Source organism: Nestor notabilis, unplaced genomic scaffold, assembly GCF_000696875.1.
Source record: "Nestor notabilis isolate BGI_N333 unplaced genomic scaffold, ASM69687v1 scaffold809, whole genome shotgun sequence".
Taxonomy (NCBI): Eukaryota; Metazoa; Chordata; class Aves; order Psittaciformes; family Psittacidae; genus Nestor; species Nestor notabilis.
Window position 1 is genome coordinate 72,064 of NW_009944825.1, and position 23,322 is coordinate 95,385.

The 23,322-nt window shown below is 44.8% G+C and overlaps 1 protein-coding gene across 1 annotated transcript in view; it reads left to right on the forward strand.

Annotated features, from left to right (window-relative positions):
• DOCK7 (dedicator of cytokinesis 7) overlaps positions 1–21,633 on the forward strand; it is an 82,729-nt gene extending 61,096 nt beyond the window's left edge. Inside the window, exons 33-47 of the mRNA XM_010022571.1 lie at positions 273–407; positions 1,086–1,238; positions 2,425–2,583; positions 2,833–2,933; positions 4,473–4,665; positions 5,661–5,804; positions 6,812–6,943; positions 7,927–7,941; positions 13,500–13,625; positions 14,940–15,029; positions 15,975–16,211; positions 17,200–17,343; positions 18,194–18,300; positions 19,347–19,514; positions 21,108–21,633. Of these exons, the coding sequence (XP_010020873.1) occupies positions 273–407; positions 1,086–1,238; positions 2,425–2,583; positions 2,833–2,933; positions 4,473–4,665; positions 5,661–5,804; positions 6,812–6,943; positions 7,927–7,941; positions 13,500–13,625; positions 14,940–15,029; positions 15,975–16,211; positions 17,200–17,343; positions 18,194–18,300; positions 19,347–19,514; positions 21,108–21,150 (1,947 nt within the window). The 3' untranslated portion in view covers positions 21,151–21,633. The remainder of the gene's footprint in view (positions 1–272; positions 408–1,085; positions 1,239–2,424; positions 2,584–2,832; positions 2,934–4,472; positions 4,666–5,660; positions 5,805–6,811; positions 6,944–7,926; positions 7,942–13,499; positions 13,626–14,939; positions 15,030–15,974; positions 16,212–17,199; positions 17,344–18,193; positions 18,301–19,346; positions 19,515–21,107) is intronic.
• Positions 21,634–23,322: the final 1,689 nt, after the last annotated feature.

Below are 23,322 nucleotides of genomic sequence, written 5' to 3' on the forward strand. Positions count from 1 at the left end.
AATCCACCTGGAGACCTGCTGCGGAACAAGGTCCCCAAAGGTCAGAGCCTCGTCAGGTAGATGAATCATTCCACAGGCTTTGGAGCGTGGGTCAGGTTTTCATTACCTGGGGGCTGATTCAATTATGTGACTGTTCTGCAGGCCCAGTTAAGTGGGTGATTTCTCCACGCCAAAGGGCTTTTCCGCAGAGTTATTCTCTTCCTTTCTTTTACACACAGACACACGAGAGGTTAATTTTTGCTCATGCAACTCTTGATTTCTTTTGACTGCAGACTGTTTCTGTGACGGAGTCCAAAGAGAGCATCCTTGGTGGGGTGCTGAAGGTGCTTCTGCACAGCATGGCCTGCAACCAAAGTGCACTTTATCTCCAGCACTGCTTCGCTACACAGAGGGCTTTGGTTTCAAAGGTGAATTTTTGGCAGATGCTATAACAGCACAGATGGAGGATGGGACTGTTTTCTCTTCCTTTGCACTGGGGTCACATCACCAAAGTTTATTATTTTGTGCAGTGTTGATTTTCAGGAAGTGTGGTCTGGGGGTAAAACCTGGCTGGTTTTCATGATACCTGTATTTATGTACTTTGGATTTGATGGCTGCATGCAAAGGTACAGTTCACACAGCCCAAATGTGATGTGGGTTCCTGCTCACCAGCAATCGGTGGGCAGAGGCACCAAGCCAGTCAGGAACACGAAACACAAGTGGAATTTAAGCTGTAAAAATCTCACTTCAAATGGATTTGTTTTCCTGACCCCATAATTTAAACAATTTCCCACTTTCTGTAGGTATACTGAGTTTTAAGCATGAGGAACTGATGTAAATTGGTCTAAAGTTGTAGATGTAGGAGCAAGTTGTGGGGGTAGGTAAAAGGAGTTGCCTTCCAGTGCTGCCAGTGAAGTCTGCTTTGTCTTACTGTATTTTACAGTACTGTGAAATGTATTTTAAATTACAATGAAATGATCAGTGAAATTAGCATCATTCCCTCAGAACAAAGGGGATTGGAATTCCTCTAATGCCAGTGCATGCTCATTGCTGAGGATTGCCGTGGCCTATCCAAGCACTCATTTTCTCCTGTGCTGTTTTTCCAGTTCCCTGAGCTGCTGTTTGAAGAAGAGACTGAGCAATGTGCAGACCTGTGCCTCAGGCTCCTGAGACACTGCAGCAGCAGTATCAGCACAATAAGGTCACATGCAAGTGCCTCTCTTTACCTTCTGATGAGGCAAAACTTTGAGATTGGGAACGTGAGTATCCTGCTGCACTTCATTAGGTTGTTACATGTGAACTGGTTGGGAATGCTGGATGGAGCTCTGTGTATTCCTGTGGCAGAAAGGCTGTTAAAGGGTTTACCATTGAAACAAGCATGACATGCAAAGGGAAGAGATGCACACAGCAGTGTCATGGCTTTGCCTAGCTCCTGGTCTTGCAGTACCTCAAGCACCTCACACTGCTGGTCAGTTCATAGCAGGAATATCCAGTCACCAGTGTCAGAGTCTAAGCTGTATGCCTAGAATCTCTTAGCAGGCAGGCGGCCTCTCATGTTGATGTATAGAAAGATGCAGAGCCCTGCCTGGAACATCCACTGCAAGAGTTTCCAAACCTGCCATTTGGAAGGTTTGCATACTCTTCAATTGGATAGTTTGCACTCAAAGGGCAGTTTGGAGAAACTCCTCTCTGCCTTGTTTTCACACATCTCTTGGTGAGAGCAGAAACAGTCACATAGCTATTCCTGTGCCATGTGTGTCCTTTCTGAAAGGGCTGTGTTAATGGAAGTGAGTTAGTGACGCTGAGATTTTGTTTTCATTCAGGTCTTACCTCTAATTACATCTTAGCTTGACTCACCCATGTGTGCTTTAAATTATTAAGGAGATTCCCAGTCTTAACTCTTCCCATTGATATTTTACAGGCATAATTGTAGCTATGTATCACAAAGTGCTCCTCTGCACATCTTTGTTTAAACTGCTTTGGTTACAGTCTCCCACAGGGAGTAGCAGAACTGGAGGGATTCACTGGTTCTAGGCTCTGGGACTGTTAGTCAGTTGATAGCAGTGAGTTAACAGTGACTCCAGTTTTAAGGTTAGACCAACCCAAAATCAACTGCCTGGAATGAAGGCTGGATCATGACAGGGAGTTGAGCATCATCTTCTTCAGGGTATGTGAGAGGAGAGCATGCAGAAGGAGAGAAAACTAGAACTTTAGCAGGAGAACCTTCACCTGGAACCAAATAATGCTGTCATCAGATTATGAAGTTTGGCAGCACCAGAGGTTTAGTGTAATCATTCCTCCCAAACAGCCCTTTTCTCAAAACTTGAGTTTTCTGGTTTTTATCAGGTGTCTGTCAGGAGGGTACAATGACCGGCGCACCATGTTGCAGCAGACCACTGCATTATCTCCAGGTTGTTGAATACCATAACAATATCTCTGTTGCAGAACTTTGCCAGGGTGAAAATGCAGGTGACCATGTCTCTCTCATCCCTGGTGGGGACATCCCAGAACTTCAATGAAGAGTTTTTGCGACGTTCCCTGAAGACTATTCTGACATATGCTGAAGAAGATCTGGAACTGAGGGAGACAACATTTCCTGATCAGGTAAAAGAAATACCACAGGAGAAGTAATGTTCGTGAACAGCCTGTGCTTAAACTTCCATTTAGAGCTGAAATGTACATGCATTCCCTGAAGGTGATATTTAAATCACTTAAGTACATAAACCCCAGGTCCTTGATTAAATCTGACAAAAGATGCAAACATGCAAAGGTTCAGAGTGACTGTGATGCTAACACAGCAGCGTGTAGCTTGATTCCCATTGCCAGTTCATTACAGCAGTATATTTTTTACAGGTCCAGGATCTAGTGTTCAACCTCCATATGATCCTCTCTGACACAGTTAAAATGAAGGAGCACCAGGAAGATCCAGAAATGCTGATTGACCTGATGTACAGGTAGAGTTTGTAGCCATTGCACTGTAGGGACAGTAGATGTCAGTGCTCTACATGGTGTTAGGACAAAGCTTAGTATCTACTGCACTTCCTGTGTTAGTGTGAGGTATTGTATTGCTGTGAACTTCGACTGCTTGGGTTTTATTAGCAATTATTTCACTTTCAACTAAGATCCTGTTTTAAACTGCTTGTCATGGTTCCTATTTCACCTGAAAACAATGCAGCTACTTGCTGTTTGGTTTTGTACTCAGATGTTGCATAGTTGAGCCCTTCTAGAGCTTGATTTTGGGGCAGTTCTGAGTCTCAGTGCTCATGGACCAGTAGGTACATGTCTGTTGTGTTTGAATGTGGTGTTTATAGATTTTGGTGAGCATTTATGTAGCTTATCATGGATAAAAGTAGTTTCCATTGCCCAGCAGTCTCTGACAATCTCATCCTTTATATGAGTGTCCTGGGTTCAGCTGTAACAGTTATTTTTCTCTTTCCTAGTAGCTGGTGCAGTGCTGTGTTTGGGCTTTAGTCTGGACACAATGCTGAGAACTCTCCCTGCCTGCAGCAGGGAGAACTTAAGGATCTTCCAGCACCTGCTTGCACAAAAGGCTTTTTGGTGGTTGTCATGGTTTAAGCCCAGCCTGCAACAAAGTACCACACAGCTGCTTGTTCACTTCTCCCTAACCCCCTCAGTGGGATGGGGAGGAGAATGAGAAAAAGGGTAAAAACCTATGGTTTGAGATAAGAACACTTGAATGAAAGAGAAGTAAAATATAATAGTAAATAACAGTAATAGGAAATAGAAGGAGAGAGGAAGAAATAAACACCACCACCCAAAAAAACCCTCAAGTGATGCCCAAAACAGTTGCTCTATACTGACCATGACATTTCATGGTATGGAATATATCTTTGGCTAGTTTGAGTCAACTGTCCTGGCTGTGCCCCTTCCTGGCTTCTTGTGCTCCTCCTCACTGGCAGAGCATGAGAGACTGAAAAGTCTTTAATCAGGGTAAGTGCTACTGAGCAGCACCTAAAACATTGGTGTGTTATCAGCGTTGTTCTCAGACTAAAGCCCAAACATAGCTGCTAGGAAGAAAATTCACTCTATCCCAGCTGAAATCAGGACACTGGTGGTACATACAAAGGTCTCCTTATGCAAAAGATGTTCCAGAGCTGTTGTTAAGATCCCAACTACCACATTGCATGGTGGTGTCTGCACAAATGGTCCTGAAGGCTTCTTAGAAGGCAGTAGAGGTTTTGTCATCAGCGACCAGGCAACTCTGCTCTGATTGTCCAATGTCTTTCGACCAGTCTCCAAGTGAAATATGGTCAAGAGCTTCAGCAAGTTACCCATAAAAACATTCTGCCATCAGGGGGTAGCTGCAGTTGTCCATTGCTAACTGGTTCAGAAATCTATGAAGTAATACAGGGTAACTTTCTATCTGTATAGCTTCTTACCTCATGTATTTCTAGACAGCTGAGCACAGAGGGTGGTTGTTGTTAAGGCAGAAGTAACTAAATACTAATCACACAGGTTTTCTTTTCAATTAGGATTGCAAAGGGCTATCAGAATTCCCCTGACCTGCGCCTGACGTGGCTGCAGAACATGGCTGGGAAGCACTCTGAGAGGAGCAACCACGCTGAGTCAGCCCAGTGCCTGGTCCACTCTGCAGCCTTGGTGGCTGAATATCTGAGCATGCTGGAAGACCGAAAATACCTCCCTGTAGGGTGTGTTACATTTCAGGTGGGAATTACCCTCCATACTGTGTTACTGGGGTTTGCCATCTGCTGCTGAGACACAGAGTATGACTGGTGTTACTGTGCCTGTGTACTCGTACTGCACTTGATTTGTTTTGGGAAGAATGCATTACCACAAACTCTGAAAACTTTTATTATGCTTGAAGCAGGCCCAGGAGCTGCTGCGAGGGCTGGAGCAGCTCTGCCCTGGAGCCAGGCTGAGAGAGCTGGGCTGGGGCAGCTGGAGAAGAGAAGGCTCCTGAAGGGGACACCTTAGAGCAGCTCCAGGGCCTAAAGGGGCTCCAGGAAACCTGGAGAGGGGCTTTGGACAAGGGATGGAGGGACAGGACAAGGGGAATGGCTTGAACCTGCCACAGGGGAGATTGAGATGAGCTCTTGGGCAGAAGCTCTTCCCTGTGAGGGTGCTGAGGCGCTGGCACAGGGTGCCCAGAGAAGCTGTGGCTGCCCCATCCCTGGCAGTGTTCAAGGCCAGGTTGGACACAGGGGCTTGGAGCAACCTGCTCTAGTGGAAGGTGTCCCTGCCCGTGGCAGGGGTTGGAACTAGGTGACCTTTAAGCTCCCTTCTAACCCAAATCCCTCTATGATTCTATGAAGACTGTCTTGTTTCCCCTAAATCTTTACATCCATAGATTGAGTGAATCCACTTCTTTTTATTTCTCCATTTAAGTCATGAGTTTTTAATAACCAATTTGATCTACTCAGTGTGTACTGGGTGCAGCTGAGAAAGTGGTTCCTGTAAGTAGTGATGTTACACAGGGCAATACTGAGCAGAGCAAACAAGCACATGCTTACTTTGAGTGTTCTTAGGTGGACTGGTCCAGTTAGCTCAAGCATGTGCTGAAGTGCCATGCTGGTTCAGAAGGAAATGAAATAAAATGCATGTGGAAGTTGACTGAAAATCATCTGGTTTTCAAAGTATTGAAAGTATTGAATGTTGTTTATATTGAGTAAAACTATTTTCCCTACGTTATATCTCCTTAGAACATATCTTCCAATGTTTTGGAAGAGTCAGCTGTTTCTGATGATGTTGTATCACCAGATGAAGAAGGTATCTGTTCTGGAAAGTATTTTACAGAAGCTGGTCTGGTGGGATTGCTGGAACAGGCTGCAGCATCTTTCTCCATGGTAGAAGACTTTAGTTTCTTTATGTTTTCTTAAGCAGTCTTTCACTGCTGGGCAATATGAAGTAAAATGTTTTCTCTATGAGACTGTATACGGGGCTATTGTAACCACTTAAGCTTCATGGAGCATTTGAGTTTTAGTTGTTCAAGACAGCCCGGTTTGCCCTGTGGAGTAACTGTGCAAAGAGTGGGATCTGGGACCAAGAGGCCTTTGTGTGTTTCCAGTGTCTTTCACATCAACACTGCACATTTGGGAGTTCACAATAGTAAAGAAAGGCCTTAATGTTTTTCCTCCTCTTCAAAAAGAGTGGGGCAACAGCTTTGTGTGAGCAGTGTTAATGGGCTGGTAGCACGTATCCATCAGAAACCAAGGAAAGCAAGAGAATCATTTCCCATAGCACAATATGAAATATCATTTGGTGGGGTTAAGCAGAAGCAGCAATAAGTCCAGGGCTCAGACCTACAACTGCTGCTGTGGGCTGGTTAAGCCATGGGATGCAGTGTCTCTGCCTGCGATGGGCTGGATCCCCTCTGTTAGAGACATCCTTTGGAAACTTCATAAAGCCCGTTTCATGGAGTGCTTAAAGTGGGTGCAGAAGTCACAGAGGTTGAAGAGGCACCTGTACTGTGCACTTAAGGTTCTATATTTAATTTCCATAGATGGCAGGGGAGTTGGAACAGATGATCCTAAGGTCCTTTCCAACCCTAACTATTCTATGATTCTATTTAGTCTCTTGTGCACATATCCATCCAAAATATCCCAGTTTTGATTCCATTGATAATCTTATTTACTAGTAGCAATGTGTAATGCTGTAGGCTCTTGATTTCAAGGGTAACTGAGGGTTTTATTCCATTCATGTACAGGTACATTTTAAGAAAAGATGCCAATTATATCACAGTGGTATCTTAAGCCACCTTTTCACTTTTCAGTTTTATAATTTAAATGCTGATAGTATGTATTATTCTTGCTGTTGAATTGATGGAGCAATCTGATGAACCTTATTTTTGTAGGCTGGCATGTATGAAGCAGTTAATGAGGTTTACAAAGTCCTTATTCCTATTCATGAAGCTAATAGAGATGCCAAGAAGCTATCTGCTATTCATGGTAAACTCCAAGAAGCATTCAGCAAGATTGTGCACCAGGTAATGGCTTGAATTTTGGGCTGCAGTGTGAATTGTGAAGAAATTTCAAATGCTCAGTGCAAATAAAACCTGCCTATTAAGGAAAAAGCATTTTAATTGGGTTACATGAGAATTGTCAGATGGTGATCCACAGTAAATGCAAGGATTGCTAATAGGATTTTTTTCTCTCTGGACATTTAACATGAGAGAACAAGAAATATCCAAGAGTTAAAAATCCCAATCATCTGCCAATTTATCCCTTCAGATGTTATTTTAAACTGGTTTGCATGCTGGGAAGAACACTGTATCTTGCCTTTAGCCTGGTAGGTAATATTCAGAAATGTTGGGGTTTGTTGTTCTGTTCATTTGGTGGATAAATTATTGAAGGAACCTTTCTAAACTTAAATGGTGCAAAACCCACCCGCTGAGGTGCTGAGCATTTCATGAGAGACATCAGAAGTTACCAACCCTTGCAAAGCTCAGCAGACCTCAGCTAGGCAGGAGATGAGAGCACTTGGCAACTTTCAAGAAGCAGATGTTCTCTTCTAGGAGAGGCCTGTTGGCTGCATGCCTTTCTGGCAGGGCAGGCAAGCACTCAGCAGACCTCCTCCAGTATATGCCAGTGCTACTCCAAGCCCCAACCCAGTGAGCTTCTGGTCATGGGCTGCTGGGTGCATGGTTTGTCTGTTGGTGTGGTTACCCTTATGCTGCCATCAGCTTCTCAGTAGATGTTGATCAATACATTGATTTCATAGGATCCAGCTGAGGGGCTGGGGTTTTTCTCCATGTTCTGGCATCGTTGGGTTCCTGAGATTAAATGAACTAATAGAGGACAACCATTGGGTGTCCTTCTGGGCCAGAGAAGGGCATTTTGGATGCATGATAACTTGTTATCATTGAAACCATTTCAGGTTTATGATACCTTACATTAATGGTCATGTTTTGGCCTTTGAAACTCTTTATTTGGTTTCTGTGACATGCGCTTTTTACTTTTTATTACACAGAGTACTGGCTGGGAGGTAGGTAACTCCATTTTAGTTAGTAAAGAACACTAATAGATTTTTCAGATGACTCACGCCAACGCTTGCCCACATGTGCTAGTTGTGGGTATTTCTGTTGCTGTCTGCTGTTAAAACAATTCATTAACCAAAGAAATACCAATAAACCAATTGTGGTTGTAGGAAATTCTTCATAAGAAGCTGTAGGTAGTGCATGGATGCTGATGTGTTCCACTAATGAGGTTCTTTGGTGAATGAGCCACTGTATCATCACTAGTTTGTTTTTATAATTTGTTTATATTTCTTTTCATCAGCATTGACACAGAATATCATCCCTTCATACCATGTTTTCACCCCACCCACAGGGGTCGATTTAAGCACTAATGCTCAGAGGTACTGAAACACAGAGCTGGTTTCCAGCATGTGCAGACCATATCGCAGAGAATAGGCTGCTTCATTCTGTTCATTTAAGAACAATCAATTTATGTAGCTGTTTATCTGGCAGTAGAATAGCTCGGTTGTGTTAACTGGAGTCAGTTTTGCTGCTGTTTTCTCTGTGGGGGCTGTTTGCTCACATTTCTACAACATACACCACGAGAACCACACATTTGGATTATAAAAGAGACAAAGTGGTCGGCTTCATCCGCAGCCACACACAGAATCACAGAGTGGTTTGGAAGGGACCTCTGAAGGTCATCTGGTCCAACCCTCCGGCTGAAGCAAGGCCACTTAGATCAGGCTGCCCAGGACTATGTCCAGACAGCTTTGAATATCTCCAAGGTTGGAGAATGCACACAGCAGCTTGATAACTCGGGCCCTAGTCCAGTTGACACAGGGGTACATGAGCGTCAAGAAGTCTCAGAAGACATTTAAAGTGTTCTGTGAATATGATGTTATATTATTTTCTTAAACTTCAGCTGTCCAGTTTATCTCTGCTTTCTGTGAACCAGGCACCTCACTCCAGATTTCCACCACAGGAGAGTGTTTAAGCCCACCCTTATTAAGCCAAGACCAAGAACGAAGTTCTCTTGCATTGTGTGACTTAAGTAATTTGGGCTGATGATGTCTAAATGTCAGTTTTAATTCTGGCCTGGCAAGAAATTAAATTCAGCAGCTTAAAAGTAAACCCTGACACTTAAGGGCTGGCCCTGTAAATAGTTTACTTGTTGCTCTGAAAGGTCCCAGCAGATGAGGCAGCACGGCAATCCAGAGGACATGTTGTAGGAGTGTTCAATACATGTTCAATAGCTAACAAATGCAAAGGCCTGTGAGCATCTCTTTTGATTAGTCTGCCCCTAAATCGACCCCTGCAGAAAATCCTGTCATTGGTTATGATTCTAACATCACTCAGTCATGTTTTACTGCATGGTAAAAGACACCCATGGTTTCAGTTCTCGTCTGTCATCGTGCTCCTTCATTGCCACACTTCTTCTGGTCTTTGTGCTTTGTAGCTTTCAGATTTGTTGCATGTTTTGCCTTTTTTCCTTGTTTTAAATATTTTAATTGATGCTCGCCCTTTTTTATTTTAAAGTTTATTTGCTGCCAAGTTGCTGCTTGTTTGTTTTTTGGAATTTCCCTAATTAAATACTTTCTGTTTTCTCCTCTCTCGCCCTGGTTGCTGACCCTCCTCCCCACTCTTACTATTGTCTGTTGTGGTAAGTCCCTACTTGTGGAATTTTCTTTTTTGTTTTTCCCCTTTCTCTTTTCCCCCCTTTTTGTTTTTTGTTTTACACTGTGGAAACCCCAATTTCATTTTACCAAAGAGCTATGCCAACACCAGGACTACCCCCTCGTATCACAAGGGATGTAGTATTGCCAACTACAAGCTCTGAAGTATCCCGAGTTTGGCATTTCTGAGATCTGCTTAAACATACCAAGTGGTGGGTTTTTCTGCTTGTGTGTTTGTTCACTGAATAAATGTTGAGTTAATTCTTTCTGTTTACTTTCCAGTTAGGAAAGTTGGTAGGAAAAATCTTTCCATGCTATGCCATGAGAATTCAAACATGCTTTTTAAAGGGAGCAGGGTGAGGTTGCCATCGAGTAACAGGACTCCAGGAGCTGGTACTTTCAAAAGATCAATATTGAAAGACTTGTAATAGTTGGCAACACTGCAAAAGACCTTGGGTGAAAATTCAGCAAGAAAATAACAATGCTCAGTTTGGTAAAGATGGTTGGATTTCACATTCTGCACAGTGTGTATGAAGGAGTTACCTTTATTCCTGCATACTTGGGCTGACTCTGCCTTCTGTGTTGGTCTTGGTGAAGAAAGCAGATGATCACGCTTGTGTCTGATTTTTTCAACCCTTTGTTGGCAAAGCTTTTTGTGTGCGTGCAAGAGACGACTCTAAAACTTTATTCCTAGCAATTTTGAAAGGTGTTTACCATGCATAATAACAAATCATGAACCTTCATACGTCATGGTGGCTGTTATCTGCTCTGCCAGTTCTGTAATGGCTATTCAGTGTTCACCTTCATTCTCTTCTCCTCACAAAGACCTATTATTTTTTTCATAAAATAATAGGAGATACAATGCTTTTAATAATTTCTCCCTCATATCTGCATTTGTAGCTCTTTTCAGAAACAAGACCATGGAGTATTTTTAAGTTATTTGTTTTCTTCTCAGTACTGTGATGAGATAGACTTTGGTACTGGCTAAATTTCAAAGATCCTAGTTCAGAGCCACCCCATATTCTCAATGCCAGGCATGAAACTGAGCTCTCCTCATCTCAGGGAACTGGCAGCTATTGGATGTCTATGTGAGGTATGGAATGGCCCATAGGCATTTGCTCTCCCGAAGGAGTTTGTTTCCATCCCCTTGCTTCCAGGTGCAGCTCCCCCAACATAAGTCACATACACTCATGGCTGATGGATCCAGGGTTTGCTGCATTAGGGGCTAACCAGTGCTCCTCACTTCCAGCTCTTCTCCTTGGGGTCCTTATGATGACTGAGTTTCAGCAATTGCATTTATCAGGAAAAGCCAGTGCATCTGGGCTTCATGATGGTGAAACAAGTACATAAGTTGGGAGCTGCCTTCACACAGTGGCACTGAATCTCACCAGGCTTCCCCGCTGCTGCTGCTCTTGGCACTTCCCAATGCCCCATTACTCTGAAGTTATGCATTTAATAAATGCCACCAGAACTTCTTGTTAGTTTATGCTGATCAACAGACAGCATTTTCTTCCTCCCTCCCTGTTATTTTTTACAGCAACATAAATGAGCACTGCCTGTAACAAATAGCTGCCCAGGCAGATGTCCATGTGGCAGATACCTTCTAGGGACCAGGTTCTGCAAATGCTTCATACCCTGAAAATCACTTGCTAAGAAGGTAGGAAAAAGCACATGAAGTAGAAGAGCAGCAGTGTGTCCTCTGCTGGGGCCTACCCTGTGCCCATGGGTTGGGGCAGGATCCCACCAACTTCCACATGGAGCATTCCCAAGCCCCATGTAAGGTGTGCGGAGCTGTTTCATGTGGCAGTTCCCCTTAAGGGAGACATGATGCTACCTTAGGAAGTGCTTTGAGAAAGGAACCCTGGAGTCACAGGCCGTAACATTGAGATTGAATTGAAATAACTTGCACAGGAAGCTGGAAAAGCTGGGCCTTAAGGGATTTTAGCATAGGTAATATTGTCCAAAACTGTGTCTTTGAAAAGGTAGTGATGAGCACATTAGGGATTTAGTAGGCTGCTCGTTCCTGTGTGGGTCCAGAGGGATGGGCACTGGAGAAACAGAATCCAGGGAAATAGCAGCCAGATGTGGCCAGATGGCACAGTAATAGCTCTGCAGCCGAGAGGTGCTCCTGGGGATGGCTGTGGTGTGAAGAAACCCTGTAGTCTGCAATGGCAGGTGGAGCTGGGTAATAGCCCCTCTCTGGAGGAGGGATGCTCAGAGGGAGCAGGGGCCCAAGGAGCCGCCTGCACCACATTAAGCGTATCAGCACCTCTGGGTGCGACTCCTTTTCTTAAACTGGAGCATGTGGCTACACTTCTGCTAGAGCAGAGCTGATGAATTTGTGTCTGTTGATGTCCCATAGTAAAGCCAAGATGTGTCCTGCATGCATTAAGCAAGGCTGCTGCTGGCTCTGGTCACTTCAGGCTCCACTTCCACGTCAGAACTGGGCATTGGGGAGCTTTGCCCTCCTGAAGGTATTTGGGGCAAGCAGCAGCCCTCACCCCAAAAAGGCAATGCTGCATCCTCCTGGCTCTGCCTCGGCTAAGAGGAGCTGAGCAGGATGCTCCAGAGCGTCCTCCAGGCCAGGAGAAGGCAGTGGCTTGCTGTGACAGTGCTTTTTCCAGCCTCTGGACTTTGCCTGAGGGCTTTTTCTTCTTTAGTTTAGCTCATTTATGCTCTTTGCCTTCCACAGATCACATTCACCATCACCACAAGAGATCAGTTTTGCCATAGCAAAATACTAAACAAAAGCTAATGGTACACAGCAGCCAGGACATCTGTAAGTGCTGTTTGAAACCAAACACTAGCCCAGATTCAGAAACATTGAGTGTTAAATACTACCTCACACGTTCTCACGAGAGTAAAGGTGAACATTTCGTGTTTCTTGCCGAAAGGCATTTCTGGTTCGTGCATGTGGCGTGAGTTGTTTTAACAAAACCAACGATGTGATTTATTTTTAAAGCATTTTTCTTCTCTCTCTTTCTCTTTAATCAGATTTTCTTCGTTACTTTTCCAGCAAAAGTCTCTCTTGTCTCTCTCCTTTTGTTGCATTTCTGGGCCAAATTCACCACTGGCTCAAAACGGAAGCAGGTACATGATACAGTGGATTGCATCTGCTTTCGCCAGGAGTGACTTCGGCCCTCTTTACTAGACATTAGATACTAGAAGAGAACGTAACACCTTCCAGTTGACATGCTGTTTACAAAGCACTTGCGTGTGTGTGTGAGTGAACTGGACATTGACTTCGGCCCAATCCTGCAATTACTCCAGAGTGGATTATGGGGCTCTGGTATCGGTAATTTTCAGGGATATCTGTGTGCTGCAACTGGACTTCCTTGTGTCCAGGCTACCAAAAGGGAAGTCAGGCATTGGAACAGGCTTCCCAGGTGGAAGTGGTGGAATCACCATCCCTGGAAGTGTTCAAAAACATGTAGGTGAGCCCCTTAGTGACCTGGTTTAGTGGTGGCCTTGGCAGCGCTGGGGATCTGATGACCTTAAAGGTCTTCTCCAACCTCACTGCTTCTGACTCTATGGAAGGTCTGCAGAGGATTTGGAGACCCTGAAATAATTACCCAAATGAAGGGACTTGCCTTTATTCCTCAGAGCCATTTGACACCTCCAAACACCTTCCAGGGTGGGAAAAGTCATTGCAGGGTTGGGCTAATGGTCGTAACTGATCCATATAATTTCATGTTAGTTACAACCTCATTGCGGTGTTGCTGCTAAACGCATTCATGCTGAGTTCCAGGTGTGGTTTTCTTTCCCTTCCTTCTTTGTATTATTTTTCCTTGTTTTATTTAATTTCTTTTTCGTTTTGCATACGTTCAGGAGCCTGCCTGCAGCCATGCTTGGGGGTACTCATGTCCCCACACTGAAATAACCTCTTGTTTCTCCAAACCTAGGATGGAAAGAGGATGTTTGGCACCTACTTCAGGGTTGGTTTTTATGGAACTAAATTCGGAGACCTGGATGAGCAAGAGTTTGTTTACAAGGAACCTGCCATAACAAAGTTAGCTGAAATTTCCCATAGGCTCGAGGTGAGATGATTCTGTCTGTGTGTTGCACTTGGCTTGTTTTGCATCACTTACTTGCATTGCCAGCTTACAGGAAGTGGTGGCAACTGAAGTCGTTGGGCAAAACCAGCCTCTTGCAGCTGATGCAGGGCTGAGTGTAGAGAAACAGCCTCTTGGCAAAACAGTTTGCAGAGCCCCATGCAGTGATCCAGAGCTGGGCCTGGTGTTTCCTGTCCTCTTGCTGGTGCCACCTCTGCAGGAGGCAGGAGGAATGCAGGGAGAGGAGTCCCACAGGTTTTCCCTCGCTGCAGACCTGCTGTGATCACTGGAGAGTTTGTGGAGGATCAGACTGTGTTTGCATTTCTCTTCTGCCACCTGGTGTAAATGGGATGACCTGGGCTTGGAAAAAAAGGCTGAGATGCCTTTCAGGAGCTGACTTTTAGGAAGTATTGCATTTTGCTGCCATTTTGGTGCCTTCTACTCATAGACATCGGGCCTCTCAGGTGCCTAAATGTCAGAGCCCATGAGGTGGGACATCGCAGGTCTGAAGTTTGTTTCAACCATGAACAAGCAAAGGCAACTCTGATTGATAGAACTTGGGTGCAGCTTAGGTACCACCCAGTGATCATCTGCACCGTGTGCCACTGAGTCTGGCCTGGTTTTGTGCCAGCTGACTTGTGTCTAGACAATGTCCTAGCACCATCTGGGGACATCATGGGTCAGAGACTGTTCTCAGGGAGCACAGTGCACAGCTGAGGCCATTCCCAGTGGGTGAGGAAGAGCATGCAGCAGCATCGCTCTGGGCCATGCCGTGCGCCTTGTTCACAGGGCCAAAGGGCAGACCTGGCCCTGCTGCCCTGTTTTATTTGCTAGAATAGATCTGATGTCCTGTTGTTGCTCACAACAGTTCAGCTCCTGTCACGGTTGTCTGAGCTTTAAGCACATGAGGCTGAGCTCAGAACCTGGCCCTTTCCCCAGCCCAGCAAAGCTGGGCTCTGCTGCGGCACCTCATTCCCAGGCAGATCCCACTCTGACCCCAGTTTTCAGTGGAGCTCACAGACAGACAGCAGCTCAAATGGCTTGTTCAGAGCCACGCAGCCTGTGTGCGTGCAGTTGGAAGGCTCCCGAGTTCTCCTGCCTTCCAGGGCATTAGGCTTGTTTTTTCCTGTTGCCCCTGGAATGCGATTGATTCAATTCTCCTAGGTTCAGACGATCACATTCAGCCCCCGCCCTGATACTGTTGAAGGCATGTGGAGCATCACCTCCCCTGAATATGCCTTTGTCTCTCTCATGGCTGCATTTGATGTTTTCTTTCAATGCTTTTGCTCTTGATTGTAGGGATTTTATGGAGAACGGTTTGGTGAAGATGTGCTTGAAGTGATTAAGGACTCAAACCCTGTGGACAAATGTAAATTAGATCCTAACAAGGTAAGAACACAAGTATACATTTAGAGAAGTAGAACAGGTCTTGAATGTATGCAAGCATAATGGGACAAATCCAGGACAAGGGGGGAATGGCTTCAACCTGTCAGAAGGGAGACTGAGATGAGCTCTGAGGCAGAAGCTCTTCCCTGTGAGGGTGCTGAGGCGCTGGCACAGGGTGCCCAGAGAAGCTGTGGCTGCCCCATCCCTGGCAGTGTTCAAGGCCAGGTTGGACACAGGGGCTTGGAGCAACCTGCTCTAGTGGAAGGTGTCCCTGCCCGTGGCAGGGGTTGGAACTGGATGAGCTTTAAGGTCCCTTCCAACCCAAACCAGTCTGGGATTCCATGAATCCTACCCAGAATTTTACCAAGTAGGCGGTGAAATCCAGGTGCAGAACATCTTGCGACTGGTCTGGATGAGAGCTGGGGAAAATCATCCCCGCAAAGGAATGTAGAATTAGCCATTTCACTCCCTGCCCTTGTGGTTAGTGGGAAGGGAGGGGATGAAAGGACAGCAGAGGTCCAGGCTGCATTTGCCTTTCTCCATGGTCTCCACTGAGTGCAAGGAAAGTAGGGAATTTGCCATTCATTGGCCTCTGGCCTTTGTGCAGGGGCAGCATTTTGTCATTCTTGTGCCATGTCCCTTAAGCAGAGATAACAGGAGCATGCGTAGGAAACAGGGCTGCGGCGTAGGGCAGGGAAAGGAGGGAAACGCTGCATTCGAAGAACATGAGAGGAAAGGGGCACTGAGCTGTGTTTTATCCAGTCCAGAGACTGCTGAGCCCTGTCAATGGAAGTGTGATTTTTCTGAGTAAAGGCAAAACCCAATCCTAGTTATTCCAGAGGTGGCTTCAAGAGGGAAGACAGGAAGCTGGGCTATTGCGCTGCTGACAGGGGTCAGCTCTTCTCTGGCCCCACACCTCACCGCACACATGTGGGTTCCTCCCTGCAGGCCTACATTCAGATAACCTACGTGGAGCCCTACTTCGACACGTACGAGATGAAGGACAGGATAACTTACTTCGACAAGAACTACAACCTGCGGCGGTTCATGTACTGCACCCCCTTCACGCTGGATGGGCGGGCGCACGGCGAGCTGCACGAGCAGTTCAAGCGCAAAACCATCCTGACCACGTCCCACGCCTTCCCCTACATCAAAACCAGGATCAACGTCATTCACAAGGAGGAGGTGAGGCCTGAGCTCTCGGGTGCTTGAAGGGAAGTGTTACACAAGGCTGAAGGAAGTGGATGTTGCTGGAACTCATGTGTGATGTGCTGTTGTGTGTGTAGTTTGATGCCGTGGCTGTGTCCCTTCATGCCATCACGGTAACACAGATGTGCCCTTCTCGCCATCACCAGCCCACCTTTTCCATCTCTTTTAACAACGCAGGAATTCAATGGACTGAGAGCAGACAGCTCCATCATGAGCTGCTCAGGTTGTTCACTGCAGAGGGGTTGGAACTAGATGATCTTAAGTTCCTTTCCAACGCAAACCATTCTATGATTCTATGATACTCTGTGTGTGAGACTCCTCAATATGAGTTTAAAAACGCCTTCCTTGTTTCTCAAACCTCTCTGTTCCTATTCAACCTAAACTAAACCCAGACCAATGCAGTGTGACCTGCCACCTCTTTCAGTAGTGTGTCCACAGTGGCTGGTCTGTGCAGAGGCCTTGGTGAGCTTCGTGGTGACGCACGTTGCCTGTCCTTTGCTCTGTGCTGCAGCTCACTTGCATGGCCTCAGCAACCAGGGGGGTCCTGTGGGTTTATAGAGGGACTTACCCCATAGCTGTGTTAATTTTTTAAGGGTAGGTGGGAATGAATGTGATCACTGGGACAAGCTATAAAGTGCTTGGGCACTGACATACAGTGCTGTAAGCCTGGGCGGCCGGTTGCAGTGGCTGCAGCAGGACACAAGTCTGCCTGCCCAGAAGCAGCCTCAGAAAGCTCTTGAGCACCCACATGGAGAAACACATTTAAAGATCAAATTTTGCCTTAGTGTTCCTAACCCAAGACTGAGATGATGCATTCCTGAAGTGCTTCTGTCCAGACTGTCAGTCTTATCAGGGTCCTCCACCACTTCAGCGTGCCTCCGTGAAGTGACCTTGGTGTTTCTGAAGTCTCTGTCTGGTTGGCTGTCTCAACCATAACAATGCTCTGTTCTGCCTACTTGCTTAGATCATTTTGACGCCCATTGAGGTTGCCATAGAGGACATGCAGAAGAAAACACAGGAATTAGCTTTTGCAACACACCAAGACCCTGCGGACCCAAAGATGCTTCAGATGGTGCTGCAAGGATCAGTAGGTACCACAGTAAATCAGGTGAGGATCACTGAGTTGGAGACACTGGGGTAGTACGTATCTCTCAGTGTAGTGGATGTTCAGCACTGGGCCTTATTCCTAAACACCCCCATGTATGGGATGTGTTTAAGGTCACTGGTAGGTTTAGACCAGCTGTTCTCCGTGACTTTGCCATTTAAGTAAAAGTCCTAAAAATGTAGTTAGATATAGAAAGTGGCTGAGAAGAGACAGCCCTCCCTCAGTTACCTGCTCCTTCCTGGCATTCACAGTTGTTTCTGCCTGCTTCTCATCACATAAGAACCCAAAACAACCCCAAAACTAAACGTTTTACTACTTTCCCATTGGTTAGCCAGGCTCTGGTGGCTGGAAATAACTTGTGTCCTGTCGTGGTTTTGAACAAAGTGGAAAGCAAAACTAGCGAATGGAGAAAAACTGAGGAAAAAGTGATGGAGTATGAGCAAAGCTTTACTAATGCACAAGCTGGAAAAAAGAAATCAGATGGAGTTTCAAGTTCTGGGTTGAGTTTGCAGGGCTGGCAAACGCTTCCTTGGTTCATCTCCGTTGTTTAAACTTTGCCTTAGTGGTGAGCTGAGCAAACTTTGTCAAGAGTCCTTATAAGAGAAAACAAATGTAGAATCTGTGTGTTTTCTCACACTGCTTTCCAAAAGCAGAGTTTTGTTTAAAACCAAAAGAAAGCTTAAAAGAGAGTCAGTTGTCATGGTGTTTGGTGATTTAGGCCAGATTTACCAGCTGCAATGCTTCAAGGTGCATCCTGTAAGGAAATGTTGCATTTTATGAATGTTTCTGTGTGCAAGAAGCTTCTCCAGTGATTGGGTATGAGAAATTTACTTTTTCTCTTCTGCTCCTAAAGGGACCATTAGAAGTGGCACAAGTTTTCTTGTCTGAAATACCCAATGATCCAAAGCTCTTCAGACATCACAACAAGCTACGGCTCTGCTTCAAAGACTTCACGAAAAGGTATGGAGTATTGTCTTCAACCTGCCTGCCAGATGCACTTCCTACTCCCACATCAGGCAGGAACATGTACATTAACACAGGGAGTATCCAGAGAGCAGAGTATTCACGTTGTAACTCCATCTGTCCACTTCCCATAAGCAGCTGTATCCCTCAGCTGCACAGTTGGTTCTCTGTTTCTCTGGTGCTGCTGGTCCACGATTTAAGGGGCTGAAGTCATTTGGCTTTGCTGTTTATCAGGAATGAATTAGTGATCACAGTTGAGCTGTGAACAAGTGTTCCTGTTCCAGAAAACACCACTAGCCACGCTGGCACAATGAACTCACAGCTTGGCAGGGTCAGGAGGAACTCCTGAACTGGCCAGGAGATGTAGTTTCCTTCTGGAGTACATTTCTCCATACGGTGTGGAAGCCTGCTGGCAGAATTCCCTTAAGAAATGTGCTGGCTGCTCTTCTTCCCTCTTGAGTAATGCATTGCAGTCCCAGCCCAGCATCTTTTGTAAGCACCAAAGAATTAAATATATATATATATAATTGAAATTAAAATGTTCCGAGCAATTAGATCCAGTGGCAGCATAGTTTTCCTGCATGTAATAAATGGCATTGATACAGTTCTTTACATACCCTTTGTTTAAATTACATCTTTGCAAGCAGAAGAGTTCCTGGTGAACATCTCAGTCTGCTATTTATTGATCTTTTCCTGGGGAGAGCAGTAGATCTATCCATCTTTAAATAAATCCTCTTGGACTGGAAGGGGCTTTTCATTTCTCTCCAGAGAGGATATATGTAACTGGAGAGTAAATTTGAAATAAGGAAAAGAATTGGCACTCTGGAACTGAAATGGGAATTGGGAATACGACACCCTCTCCTTTCCCCGTGGACACCAAGCAGTTTAGCTGAGTCTTTATTACCCAAAAGACAAGATAAAGAAGAATATTATTTGTCATCCCAGAGGAACAGAATGATAGTTTTGGGCCTGTTAGATTAACAGGTCTGTAGCAAGTAATTCCTTTCTTATGTGCCCAAGTTTCACAAGCTTTTGTTTCCTAGATGTGAAGATGCACTACGCAAGAACAAGAGCCTGATTGGTCCAGACCAAAAGGAATATCAGCGGGAACTTGAAAGGAATTACCACCGGTTAAAGGAAGCTCTCCAACCCTTGATAAATAGAAAGATCCCACAGTTGTATAAAGCAGTGCTGCCGGTCACTTGCCACAGGTGGATATTTGATTTTACTCTTTCAGCAGAGCTAAGGAGGGTGTAAAACTGGGGACTGGGGTGTCTGATCTTTCCGGTGAGCCTGTGGCATCCATTTGTTTTCAATTATGGCTCTTTTGGCCTTTTCCCATTCTGGCCTGACTTCAGAGCACATCCCCTTCCCAGCAGTTCTGGTAGGTGGTGTTTGTAATGGTTCCTTTTGCTTCTGATCTGTGACAGTTTGTTTGGGGTGATTTTTCATCCTGCATCCCATTCTTTTTAGAGTCAAAACCACTCTCGGTGTGGCAGGACTTTGACACTTGTTTGTTCCCAGTGAAACTGGGGTGAGGAGCTCCAGGCGCAGGCAGGGTAGAAAAACAGTTGGTGTCTTCCATGCTGGAAGACCAACTAGTAGGAGGAATCCGGGGTTTTTGTTCATCTGCAGTGAGACTGAACATAAAAACCTTGTTGGGAATGTATGTAGCAGGTCAGAGTCTGTAGTGTTGTAATCCCCTGGCCCCAGCTGAGGCTGAGCAGAGGGACTTTGAGTAGATAGTTTCTAACAAGAATCTGGCTCCCAGAATAGGGCAGAAGTGCTTCCCAGCGGGTGCCCTCCACATAATCCTTGGCTTGACAACCCCTGCTGTGTCCCCCATCAGCAGAGTAGGCTAAATGCAATCCAGCAAGGCAGCTCTGGCACTGTGGTCTCACACCAGGGAGTGGGGTGGGGTTGTTCCTGGCACTTGGTTAGCACGGAGCAGGATGGTGACAGTGCTTTTAATGAGAGACCCTTGAGGAGCTTGGTGTGAATGTGGACTTAACAGCCCATGTCTGTGCTGTTGGTTTAGGAGAATACAGCCTTGGTTTTGAACTTCTCTTTGTGTAAGGAAGTGTTGTTCAGAGGTAAAAAGTGACGTGGAACATAGAAACTGTTGTGAAAAGAGAAATTTGGCAAGCTCGTATTGTAAGAAGAGCAAGACTTAGTGCTGCAGGAAGAAGGAAGTGAGTGTTCCCAGCTCGCACAACAGTGCTGAGGGATGTTTCTGTAGCTGAATTTGATGTGTTTTGCTGGACACTGCAGAAAGGTGGCCTCCCCTCGTTACCCAAGTCCATGATGTTTTAAGCTCTCTAAGGTGCTGTATTCGGTGCTGGTGTTCTCTACTGGAGTCAGTTTTCAGTGGTGGGGATGATGGGAATACCTCTCTGCTTCCCTCCCCACCTAGCAGGACCCTCACAAGCACATTTAGCATGGTAATTATGTTCAAATCTTGTGAAATCCAGCCTGTGCAGGGAGTCTAATACAGGTTTTCCAAGCAAATTCCATGTAGATATTTACTGGAAAGACTTAAATAAGATTTCGGTAGTGCAGATGGTTTGTGCTGCTTCTTTGTGTACACATGACTTAAACTTTTCTATCAGCAAACCTTGGGCAGTCAAATGATCCCAGATCATTCCATTCATTTGAAAAGCAAGGAGTTAATGTCAGTGGACTTAATGTTTGTAGTATCCAGCTGTAGAAAATCCTGGAAATCAAGTGCAGAATCATTCATCTGACGAGGCTTCTTATGTCATCATGGAAAATCTGAGCTCATCATTGTATTTTCTCTCCCTCAGAGACTCCTTCAGCATGATGAGCCTTCGCAAAATGGATATCTAAACGAGTTAAAAACCAAAATAATCCAAAAATAAAAAGCACTTAAAATTAAGGGTTTTGAAAAAAAGAAAGAACCTTGTTATCAGCGCTGGGAATCAAAGAAGTTTTATTGTGAAATAAAACTTGGACTTCATCCTGGACATCCCACCCACCTCTTCCTCCATCCAAGTGTTCAGTGGCCAAAAATCATTCTGAATTGTCAAATGTAGACTTATCCATGTTTGAAACAAGATCATGGCAGTGGTATCCAGAGTGTTGGTGATAAGCTGTAAACTTCCCTGTTTTCTAAGGCATTTTTATGACTCAAAGGTACACTAAACGCATTTACCTTTATTTATAGCATTACCTAATGTTAAATTTATTTACTTTTAGTTCATATATTTAATTTATATTAGGACCATACGCAAATGCATTTTTGAAGTTTTTAATGTAGTGATGATGGTTATTTTGATGGTACTATTAAATATGTGAATGTTTACACTTTAATTCCCTGTGCATTGGACTTCAGAGCTCACCACCCTTGGGGAAAAGGTTTGGAGAAAGGTAAGTCAGTCCTACACTAACCTTTCTTAACCAAGCGGTGATGATTTTTATTATCCCTATCCTTTTGCTTTTTTATCTCTGAATACAAATTGCTGCAAAGAAAACTAATACCATCTGTAGCCATCAGAAGAATGGAGGCACATCTTGTCACTGCTTTTCCTCCTTCGGCACCAGTGGAGTTTCAGCATGACTTATGTGTGTACAGGGTCATTTCCACCAGCTAGGACTCCAAACAGTGCAGTAATCTCCTCATAGCTTTGAATGTGCGATGCAACTTCACAGTGTACATGCAATTAGAGTGCTTTTGTGTCCCTTTCTCAACTGGAAAACTAATTTCACAGGGAAAAAGAACATAAGATGGTATCACAGTTTTAGTCAAAAGCTTATGTAGAAAGCATTTTTTGCATTGTTACTTATGTAAAGAAGAACATCTGTTTTGCAGCAGTTATTTTGGTGGCTAACACAGCTCTCCAATGGGAACATCAGGATTGGAGCTCAGTACACAACTCCTAAATCTAGGCCTTTGTATTTTAACTCCATCTGTTGAACAGCATCCCTTGGAAGAGGTGGTAGGTGATTAAACACAAGCTTATCCTCTTTCTATAAATGCCTGAATATGCATACATGTAAATATATATACATGTATATATATATATAAAACCCCCAAATTTTATAAACATACTTTCATATATATATATATATAAAAATATGCGTGTGTGTGTATATAGATATATGTATATATATACATATATATAAAAGAAGAAAAAAGGTGGGGGTTATACCTGAGCTTCTAAGACACCAAACAATTATACATCATCACTTCCACTTTGTGAGTATTTGACTTTTGAAACCTAAATAGTTTTCACCTTCAGTTCTAACATGCACCTTCCTGTATGTTAGAAGGTGCTGGTGGGGGGTAGGAGGATGCTTGTGCTCGCTCATAGCAGGATGATTGCACTTCATGCTGTGGTACGTTAGAAAGGCACCATGTGTCAGATGTGCTGAGGAATGGACAGCACCCAGCAGGGTGGGGAGACGTTTCAGAAGCTGATTGCAAAGCCCAGGGGTGTTGACAAGGCTTTGGAAGCTCTTTGGGAGTTGAGGACTCTCAGAATGGAAAACACTAAGGCAGGAGGGGGTAGCTTTGCAAGAGATTTGTATGAAGAGGCATGCAGAATTATTTACAAAGTGGAAACAAATCCCCATAGTCATGAAAGAATGAAACCTTAATTTACACTAGTCTTTGTATATGGTTTCTTCAGCTAGGAAAACATCTATTTTAATCCAAATCTTGTGTAAGTCTGACTGCTGTATCAGTTTGTGTAGCCAAGACTGGGCAGCCACACTTTGGTTTTGCATTGCAGTGAACTACAAGGCCACGTGCAGTGCAGGACAGTAGTTACTGAAGCAAGCAGCTCCTCATTCAGGAAGGGTGTTAAAGTGCTTTGGCTGAGTAAGTCTCCAAAAATCCCACCCCACACTTTCTGTCCATATGCCAGAGGAGTTTTCACTCATCATATTCCAGCAGATCATGTTTTCACTGCCTCCAAAGAGCACTTCTCTCAAGCTGTGCAGTACGACAGAAGACAGCTGGGTCTCCCTTCAGTGACACCACAGCCAGTGTATTTTGTT